General features: G+C 43.1%; 2 protein-coding genes across 2 annotated transcripts; one reads left to right on the top strand and one right to left on the bottom strand.

Moving 5' to 3' along the window:
- Window positions 1-380: 380 nt before the first annotated feature.
- btbd2b (BTB (POZ) domain containing 2b) lies at window positions 381-4,230 on the top strand. The gene is made up of 9 exons (XM_079568715.1): window positions 381-939; window positions 1,004-1,123; window positions 1,399-1,555; window positions 1,703-1,808; window positions 1,886-2,083; window positions 2,158-2,350; window positions 2,488-2,575; window positions 3,038-3,184; window positions 3,275-4,230. Exons 1-9 carry the CDS (start codon window positions 419-421, stop codon window positions 3,434-3,436), a joined length of 1,692 nt encoding a protein of 563 aa, XP_079424841.1. The 5' UTR covers window positions 381-418; the 3' UTR covers window positions 3,437-4,230.
- A 77-nt stretch (window positions 4,231-4,307) lies between these two features.
- eef2b (eukaryotic translation elongation factor 2b) lies at window positions 4,308-9,552 on the bottom strand. The gene is made up of 14 exons (XM_079568716.1): window positions 9,397-9,552; window positions 8,232-8,446; window positions 7,882-8,063; window positions 7,601-7,812; window positions 7,322-7,500; window positions 7,144-7,249; window positions 6,807-7,059; window positions 6,538-6,733; window positions 6,325-6,448; window positions 5,979-6,221; window positions 5,464-5,817; window positions 5,214-5,396; window positions 4,994-5,126; window positions 4,308-4,909 (listed from the first exon to the last, which is right to left on the bottom strand). Exons 1-14 carry the CDS (start codon window positions 9,397-9,399, stop codon window positions 4,716-4,718), a joined length of 2,577 nt encoding a protein of 858 aa, XP_079424842.1. The 5' UTR covers window positions 9,400-9,552; the 3' UTR covers window positions 4,308-4,715.
- Between the last annotated feature and the right edge of the window lie 555 nt (window positions 9,553-10,107).

The raw sequence follows: 10,107 nt of genomic DNA, 5'->3' as shown, positions 1-10,107 counted from the left end.
TCAGGGGGTGGGATGGGCCCAGGATGCTCCTGAACTCAATGAAGAATGAATGAGGAATTTTGAATCAGTGCACTTGGTAAATGTGTATGCATTACGTTACTAAGTGCACATCATATAGTCCTTTATTTTATTATCAAAATAAAATGTAAATAATAAAGTAGGCTAATCATTCATTATGCAGTCATTATGGTTATAATTTCATTCTACAATGTGTGGTACGATGAGAAATATTCATTTGCAACTCTAAGATTAACGATGTTTGAAAAATGTGATGATTGTTATGACAGGTATATTCGCCTTAGCGCTTCGGCAACACCAGCCAATACCGCTAGGGGGCAGACTCCGCGTGCACACTTAGTTGAACGACTAAAAATCACCAACAACGAAGACTGCTGTTTACGCCTACGTTAGGATCAAGATGGCGACAGGAGACAACAGTGGCAGGCCTCCCTGCCTTAATTTCTCGGGCCCTGGTCCTTTGGGAAACAGCCAACCGAGCAACAGCGTTTTCTCGATGCCTGCATCCAATGGCGGGGCTGTGGGCGCTGCCCCGGGAGCTCAAGGTGCAGCGAGGCGCCCCAACCCGCAGCTGGGGCCTGGCGGAGCAGACAGCAGCGGTGTTTCGAGCGGGGCCCCGCCGCCTGCGCACAACTCCCTGCAGCAGTCCTCTGCGACAGGGGCTGCGGCAGCAGGAGCCATGGCTTCCCCCGCGTCAAACATGACATCCAGCGTAGCATCAAATGCTACTCCGACAACTGCACCAACAGCCACGATGGCAGCCGCTTCCGTGTTGGTTTACCGAGAGCCTGTGTACAATTGGCAAGCGACGAAAAGCACTGTCAAAGAGAGGTTTGCGTTTCTCTTCAACAACGAAGTGCTCAGTGACGTGCACTTTTTAGTGGGCAAAGGCATGGGGGTCCAGAGGATACCTGCGCATAGGTGAGTTTAAACGTGTGTATTAGTGTCATTATGAAAATGTGTAATGAGCCGTAATGCCTGTTAGGTTTGTGTTGGCTGTGGGGAGTGCCGTGTTTGACGCGATGTTTAACGGAGGGATGGCCACCACCTCCACGGAGATCGAGCTGCCTGATGTGGAGCCAGCTGCCTTTCTGGCCCTTTTAAAGTAAGACACATCTCTTATTTACATACGGCACACTGCCATTGAAACGTGTGGGCGTGGTGGTTTTGTCTCAAGTTGCAAAAAAACAAACAAATATTAGACCCCAGACGTGTCCAGGATAAGGATTAAGTTGTGAATCTGCAATGCTTATTAAAGGAATTTATTTGCAATAAGTTATATATATCTTAAAAAAAGAGTAAAAGATACATGGAACTAATGCTCAGGATTTTGTCATGTCAGCATTGTTTGAATAAACAATAATTATTGCTCTCATGCAGGTTCCTGTACTCAGACGAAGTGCAGATTGGACCCGAAACGGTCATGACTACACTATACACAGCTAAGAAGTACGCAGTGCCAGCCCTGGAGGCTCACTGTGTGGAATTCCTTAAGAAAAACTTGAGAGCAGACAATGCATTTATGCTACTTACACAGGTCAGAATAACTGTTGTTGTTGTTGTTGTTGTTGTTGTTGTTGTTGTTGTTGTTGTTGTTGTTGTTGTTGTTGTTGTTGTTGTTGTTGTTGTTGTGAATTTCCCCAAAACAGCAATGGGTAGCTAATATGTGTACACATTGTTTCAGGCACGATTGTTTGATGAACCCCAGCTTGCCAGTCTCTGTCTTGAAAACATAGATAAGAACACAGGAGATGCTCTTGCAGCTGAGGGCTTCACCGACATAGACCTTGGTAATGTGCAGACGTTTAAACATTCTCATAGGTACTTTTTATCTTGCTATGTCTCATGGATGCCTCTTTTACTTTAGATACACTGGTGGCTGTGCTGGAGAGGGACACTCTTGGAGTGCGTGAGGTGCGTTTGTTCAGTGCTGCAGTGCGCTGGGCAGATGCTGAAGCTCACAGACAGCAGTTGCAACCCACCCCAGAAAACAAGCGCAAAGTCCTGGGAAAAGCACTGTCACTAATTCGATTTCCCCTTATGACCATCGAAGAATTTGCTGCAGGTAAACAATAGGTCAAAAAAGTCATCAAGTTTGCAAAATCATCATTAAGTCTGAGTTATGCGGTTTAATTGTAGGTCCGGCCCAGTCCAGTATTCTGACCGACAGGGAAGTGGTCAGCCTCTTCCTGCACTTCACAGTCAACCCAAAGCCTCGAGTAGAGTTTATTGACCGTCCTCGCTGCTGCCTCCGCGGGAAGGAGTGCAGCATTACACGTTTTGCACAGGTGGAAAGCCGTTGGGGTTACAGTGGAACAAGTGACCGTATACGGTGAGGATTAAAATATAAATCAATAAAGAGACATTTTGTTTGCATTTGACTCACAGCATCGAAGTATATTGTACATGTAATTACATTTGATCTGTCGTTTCATTTTTTTAATGTTTTTTTGTTTGTTTTATTGCCAGGTTTTCTGTAAATCGAAGAATATTTGTGGTCGGGTTTGGTCTTTATGGCTCAATACATGGGCCAACAGACTACCAGGTCAACATTCAGGTTTGTTTCCCTCAATTACCAGATCATTATAGTCAAAGCCACACCGTGTAGAATTTTACCCAAATAATAAAATTAAAATGCAAGCATATATTATTTTATCATGGAAAACTACTGCATACATTTAGAAACAAACATGTGCTTTTGCTGTGAGCGGCTCAGCTCTCCTTAGACAATGGGTACGTCTCCAGCTCGTCTCCATGGAGATGCTCACTAAAGTCAGCAGAATTTGAGATTGAGATTATATATGTTAGGTCCTCATCCAAATCCATTCTTTGATTACCCACTGCAGTAATAGCATTTTCTGCATCGAGCTGGTCATCAGGAGCATGTTTTGTTTAGCCGGCAACAGTGTAGTCCAAAATGTTATGCAGTGAACCTTTTTAATACGCAGAACTATAGTCTGAACAGGCATATGAACCACACACATTTTAATTGTTTATTTTGTGTGCTTGATTCCCTCAGATTATACACACAGACAGTAACACAGTGCTGGGACAGAATGACACAGGTTTCAGCTGTGACGGATCGGCCAACACGTTCAGGGTCATGTTTAAGGAGCCGGTGGAGATACTTCCTAATGTCAACTACACTGCCTGTGCAACACTTAAGGTTTTTATTTGTCAATTACAACTCTTCTAATACTCCTGTGTAAGTGTAGGTGTTATGTCATCGTCATATTACATAATTGTTCTTTTGCAGGGCCCAGACTCCCATTATGGCACCAAGGGAATGCGGAAAGTTACACACGAGTCATCAACCACAGGCACAAAGACCTGTTTCACCTTCTGCTACGCGGCAGGGAACAACAACGGCACTTCAGTAGAGGATGGACAGATCCCAGAGGTCATCTTTTACACATAGTCACCCCCAGTGTGCTCACGATCCTCCATCAAAGTTTGACAGCACAGGGTCATGTTGAAGCTGCCGTACTGGAAGCTAATCTGTCACTCGCCATTCTTCATAAAGCAAACTGCTGTTGGCTTTACATGAGGACAAAAGAGTCTCTACATGGGCATAACATGTTACTTGAGATGCTGTCTCTTTTGTAGTCGTTTCCTTTAAAACCTTTGTGTCGTTAACAAACACTGTACAAGGCACCACGAAGGTAGCGGGATGTGACAAAAGAACCTCGATCACAGTATCTCTGTCACTGCTGTGATTGTAACTGACAAAAATAACTCTGAATTCTGCAGATTATCTCCCATTAGAGTAAAGGCGGGTCACCACTGTTTGAATGTACAGATGAACAGATTTGCCAAGAAGTGTGTCCGCCTCTACATTGTATGCAAACCTGCATTTAACAGCACTTGATCACACTCAAACTGTAACTTGCGACAACTCAGACCTCATAGGCTTTTGCGCATAGTGGCAAAGTTGTATTATATTTAAAACAACATAATCAACAACAGGAATCTGGGGTTTCTACATAAAGACCAATGTGATCTCATGTGACCTTGCTTGGTAGCTGCCTAAACTCAAGATAACATGCATTTCTTTGCCTTGCATATGTTTATTCATTTGTTCTAAGGGCACACACCTATTTTGTTGCTTTGTTCTTGAAGTATGGGGTAAAGAGAGCATTCCCTCTTGCTTTGGAAAGGGTTGTATATTATGTCATTTAATAACATGTATCTTTAAATTACTATTGATTAAACTGGAGAAAATTCGTTGTCTTGTCTGGGCTGTTGACTGTTGTTAAAACTCTCTTCATACAACGATATAAACAGGACACTTGTTTTGATGCATTTATTTGTCACATACACAAAACAACGGTGCAATTCAGTGATTCTAATGGCGTGAAGTCTGTATCGTACATGACCTTTATTAATGAGAAATATTGCAGCTATGTCACAGTGCACTGTACAGGCCCGTTATGGCTGATGATTTGGAGAAATAGAAATAGGAAAACAATATTACAACTGCTTTAATCCAATTCTCCAAAACCCTGGCCCTAGGCACTTGGTGTACTGTAGCTGTGAAATGAAATAAGAGAATCTAGTGCCCACTACTCAAAAGTAGAAGCTAATGATTTCCGCTTCCAACAGTTCAAAAGAATATGTGCAATGTATTCTTAAGCCTGTGCAAATTTTGAAGTGGGGATAGGGTTTAGAGATTGATTTGGCATTTTCAAGAATAGTGCTTATAATTTGTCCAAGTAATTATCAAGAGCAGGAATTCCCTCTTTAAGGCCTTTTCTTTTTCTGATCTCAGCAACGACCTGTGAGGGCTTGGCGGTAGGATCACTGGGGTCACCTTGGAGGATCTGCCAGTGGTCAAACACACACTGAGGAAAGGCCTGGCCACCAGTGTTGCTGCGCAGGTCTGCAGTAAAACCTACAAATGACAGATGTGGTTCTTATTGTAGAAAGCACAAAATGGCAAAATCATAAACCAGTGTTAAACCATTTTATGACTTACCAAAAGATTCATTAACAGGCAGGTAGGCCTTCACCACAAACATAGGAGTACCTATCACTTGGGATTCTTCAAATACATGGCCTCGTTTTCTGTTCAACACACCGTAGATGCCACCTACCACCTGCTCAGGACACTGTAAAACAGGAAGTAGTGAAAAATATATAATTTTCTTCTCTCAGAAATTAATCTAAATGTAATGTAAAATAAAACTCTCACTCACCTGTATCTCCACCAGGTAGACAGGTTCCATAAGTCTGGGGTGTGCAGTGAGGTGACAGGCATACAAAACCCTGCGCGCAGTGGGAATTATCTGTCCACCTCCGCGGTGGATGGCATCTGCATGCAGTGTCACATCATGGATGTCAAAACGAATGGCACGCATATTCTCCTCACACAGAGCACCCTAGGAAAAGAGGACAAAGTTTACAAAATGATTAAGAACTTATTATATTCCCATTAAAGCTGCGTACCTCTTTAGTTGCCCACTGAAAGCCAGCCACCACACTGTCCTTAATCTCGTTGAGGTACTGAACACCTTTTGTCATGTCTATGACCATGTTGGGCCCGCTTCCATCTGGACCGAAACACCAGATCTTTCTGGCCTCTGTTACCTCCCACTCGTATTTGTCGGCAAGGTAACGTGCACGGGCCTTGAGCTCCTGCCGAGCTGTGACATCCCCTTTCTCGATGTCCTCAGCCAGGCCGTCGGGGAAAGGACGAGCTTTCATGAAAAGTCGGTTGTGCTTGTTTGGAGACTTTGACAGGCACATTTGATCTGATTCTTCGCTTACTGTTTCTCTGTAAGATACGACTGGGTCTGATTTCTGTAAATAACAAGAGATAAGAGATAATAGACTTATTACTTACTAATAGACTACACACAAAATGATTATCATGTAATGAATAGAATGGATAGAATAGAATGAATGGTGTATAATACACTGTATTCTTTCATCGTGCTCTTTACTCCTGCTTGTATCCTCACCTTCAGTGGAATGCAGGCATGATCCTCCTCCAGGTCCTTCAGGCAAATCTCCAGGTGCAGCTCTCCGGCTCCGGCGATGATGTGCTCCCCAGATTCCTCAATGATGCATTGCACCATTGGGTCAGACTTAGCCAGCCGCTTCAGCCCCTCCACCAGTTTGGGCAGGTCAGCGGGGTTTTTGGCCTCTACTGCCACTCTGACCACAGGACTCACACTGAACTTCATAACTCGCATGTTGTGGGCCTGTAGACCAAGAAAAAATTATAAAATTAGTTGTTATTTCTATCATAGAATGCAACAAGCAATGAATAAACAATTGAAAACCAATAGAGGATTGTCTTTTCACCTGTTCATAGGTAGTTATTGTCCCAGTTTTAACCAGGTACTGGTCTACTCCCACTAGACCCACAATGTTGCCACATGGGACATCCTCAATAGGCTCTACATAGCGACCCATCATGAGAATCGTTCTGCACAAGAATAAATTGATATAAAAATGTTAACTGTTAATGTTTTCCGCATATCACACAATATGACTTGTCTTACATTGCAGACTTGCCTTTGGATGGGTTTAATGTAGAGGTCCTCCTTCTTGCCTGGAGTGAAGTTCGGCCCCATGATGCGCACCTTCTGGCCTGTGGCCACAATGCCAGAAAACACGCGGCCAAAAGCATAGAAACGTCCCTTGTCACTGGTGGGAACCATCTTGGAAATGTACATCATCAAAGGAGCCTTGGGATCACAGTTTTTTACGCCTAACAGAGAGACAAAGACTTGAGTTGAGAACATGCAGATACTTTTATAATAATAGTTTAGTGCTGTTCTGACCCATTGCAGCCTCGTCATCGCCCGGGCCTTCGTACAGCAGTTCACAGCGGTATTTCTGAGCCGTCACTGGAGACGGCAGGTGAATCGTGATCATCTGCAGAAGAGCTTCTCCAGCAGGAAGCCAGCGTCGCATCACAGCCTTTAGCAGAGGCTTTCCTTCTTTGTCTTTATCCTCTGAATCTAGTTTGACATCTAACTTCTCTATTAGTTTGGCTGTTTCTTCTTTTTTAAAATTCATGATGGCATCAAATACCTACAGTAAAAAGTAAAACTTTACTTATTTACTTAATTAAACATAGCTGACAACAAAAATTATGTGAAACAAATTTAAATTTACCTTAAAAATAGGGTCAAGCACAAGTTGGCAGAATGTACGTGGATATTTCTGCCCCTCAGGACCTGTGGCTGTTTTACTAAATTTTCCAGTACTTGGATCAAAAAATCTAAAAGAAACACAGAATGCCTTTATAGGTTGCTAAGTATTTCTATAACTCTATAGGCTACTGTTGGCTTACTTATCCCCCCATAGTTTCTTCATCATGTCCTCCACCTTCTTGCACCTGTCTGCAGGGCTCATTTTAGATGCTCCTTTAGAGGCAAATTTGGCGACATACATTTCAGCAAACTGTTTCAGGGTGAAAGCCCAGCCGTGGAGTCCAGAGCCAAACCCAACAGTTCCAACAACTGGGTCAATCTAAGAAGGAAATCAGACACTATTACAAAGTAAAATGATGGTAAATGTTAAAACGTTTACATTTTTACTTTTTTATCTCTACTGGGGTCTTGTCACTCACCATGATACTCCCCATGGGCCCTCCTTCGTCCTCTCCATAGGTCGAGATGATAACGTTAACATTCTCAACGATTCGCTGAAATGTTGAGTACAGTTCATCTGGCTTCAGCTGGAGCTCTAACAAAGCCCGGTCCATCTTGTTCATCATCAGAACGGGCTTAATCCGCTCTGCTATGGCCTGACGCAGTACTGTTTCTGTCTGCACACACACACCTGGGACAGAGTATGTACATTAAGTCTTGCAAGGTTATAAATCTTGTGTCTGTCCTCCCTTAGTCCTACCTGAGACACAGTCTACCACCACCAGGGCTCCATCGGTGACTCTGAGAGCTGCTGTCACCTCAGAGGAGAAGTCCACGTGGCCCGGAGAGTCTATCAGGTTGATTAAAAACCCATTCCCATCTTTGCACTGTTTGATAAATGCCAAGTCATTGTCTTCAAGTTCATAGTACAAAGAAATAGCCCTGAGAATGAATTCAAATGAAAAAGACAGGTTAACGAAATGCTAATTTTTTTTTTTTTTTTATGTTGTTAGAAGAAAAGTTCACTTTGATCTGTGTTAGTTTAGTTTAGATATGAATGAAAGTTGAGATGTGTAATTGTTCCATACAGGTTAATGTTTGGTGACATACGTGGACTTGATGGTGATGCAGCGCTCCTGCTCGTCCTTTCTCGTGTCAGTGAACCGAGTCTCTCCAGCTCGAGATGAGGCGATGATGCCAGCCTTTGAAACCAGGGAGTCCGTAAGAGTAGACTTGCCATGGTCCACATGGGCAATCACGGACATGTTCCTGATGTTGGACTTTTTGTCCATGATGGTTCGGATCTGGTCAACTGTGAAGTTCACCTGAGGGGAGGGGGAGGATTTGAGTGAGTAAGAGGTTACATTCATTCATTACAACCAAGAGTTGGATTAGCGTTTCATGACAAGCTTCTATATATTTATGCACTCTCTAACTCTGCAAGCACAGTTATAAAAAGAAAGGCATGTTGGAAATTGAATCTAGCAGCTTGGCTCTGAGGTGAGCACTCACTGTATAAGGAGTTTACCTTCTGTCTCCTCAGTGGGCAAGGGATCACAAAAAGACTGAGTCACCATTCAGTGAATGCAGCTGAATGGCCCTGCATTGCACAATTACACCTCCAAAAAGGTTTCAAAATTTAGAAGGTGCACAAGCAATCTCCAGTTTCCACTGTTAGAGCTAGTGGTGTGGGGCTGAAAGGCTTTCTCATTGTAAAGTAGCTTTTGGGAAATGTATGTAATAATTAAAAAAGTTTATAACTATATTGTAAGTATAAATGTACATAATTATTATTTTTTTAAAAAAATCTGTAGAATATACTATATTTTATCAGACAAAAATAATTGTAGCAAAAACTGACTCAAGGCCATAGCCATAGATTTTCCCACTTAGATTCAATCAAAGCAAGGGCACGATGGAGAGAGGATTGTTGGTAGAAAAAGCCTTTTCGTGTTTTATCAGCACTTATTAACATGGCCTATGCGCTTTCTTTTTAGGGTACGATCTGCATCTCTGCGACACGCTTTCCCAGCCTCTAAGAGCTGGTAAACAGGCTTGTACAGATGGATTCAGTGGCCGTCCATGGATAGGCCTTTATTCAAGTGTATATAAATAATGACATGGGTGACAGTGATAATGCACGCACTGCCAGACAGTTATTTCACATGCACCTGACCGTGAGGCTGTTCCAAACTCAAGCTGAAGGTTATTTGAGGATGACTGCATACATTATGTTTAAACCTGTTACATATGTGAAGACTAGTAGTTTACTCACCATTTTGACCGCTCTCGGTTGGTCTTCACGTGTTGGGGTTTATTGCTGTGAGCACTGCCTCTGAGGACAGCCAGTCCCGGTGGTGACAGGACAGAAGAGACAGTGATGTTGCTGCGGCGGCCGTGTAGCTGCTGGGCGGTGCAATAGAACCTATTCTCCAAAGGGAGGCGCTGCTGCGCGCGCCCTAGATAGTATTTCAGACAGTTGTGGCGTGCCAAAACAGTGTGGGAGGGTGTGTCAGGCATACTCGCTTCAATGATAATGATGGACCATGTTCTTAAATTGACTGCAATTGATGTGGCATGCAATTGTCTGCAGCTTGTGTGCACACAAAATGTGATAAAAGTGAGACAAACAAACTGTTTCAATGTTAACCTACAATATACCGCATAGGGGTAAAAGTAACAATCCAGAAGAGGGCAGAATAGGACCTCCATCGAGATAATAAACGCACTTTAAGGGAAAGAGCGGATTTTTTTTTTTACTGCATTGAAACAGAAAAGTAATGGGGCCTCTTGAGAGAGACGTACCTGACATGGCTGAGAGAGTATGAGAGTATCTGCGTCACAGCGTCATTTATTTAACGGCATAAATTATGGAAAAGCGCCGAACCAGTTTTGTACTGCATACCACTACTTTTAGGATTTGTTTAAGTAGGGGCGGATCTAGAAGAAAAAAAAGCAGGGTCAGGGATCATTTCTGGGGTGGCAA

Source organism: Gobius niger, assembly GCF_951799975.1.
Source record: "Gobius niger genome assembly, chromosome: 13".
Lineage (NCBI taxonomy): Eukaryota > Metazoa > Chordata > Actinopteri > Gobiiformes > Gobiidae > Gobius > Gobius niger.
The sequence above is the reverse complement of the archived record's forward strand: the minus strand, read 5'-3'. Positions and strand labels throughout refer to the sequence as shown.

Bases quoted from the DNA above. Each gene is read 5' to 3' on its own strand.
- btbd2b (XM_079568715.1), top strand. From the start codon at position 419: ATGGCGACAGGAGACAACAGTGGCAGGCCTCCCTGCCTTAATTTCTCG. The intron at 2,084-2,157 runs GTAAACAATAGG...GTTTAATTGTAG, and splicing joins CATCGAAGAATTTGCTGCAG to GTCCGGCCCAGTCCAGTATT. The intron at 2,576-3,037 runs GTTTGTTTCCCT...TGATTCCCTCAG, and splicing joins ACTACCAGGTCAACATTCAG to ATTATACACACAGACAGTAA.
- eef2b (XM_079568716.1), bottom strand. The intron at 6,734-6,806 runs GTCAGAACAGCA...TCTCTCTGTTAG, and splicing joins CGATGACGAGGCTGCAATGG to GCGTAAAAAACTGTGATCCC. The intron at 5,127-5,213 runs GTGAGTGAGAGT...CCTGTTTTACAG, and splicing joins TCTACCTGGTGGAGATACAG to TGTCCTGAGCAGGTGGTAGG.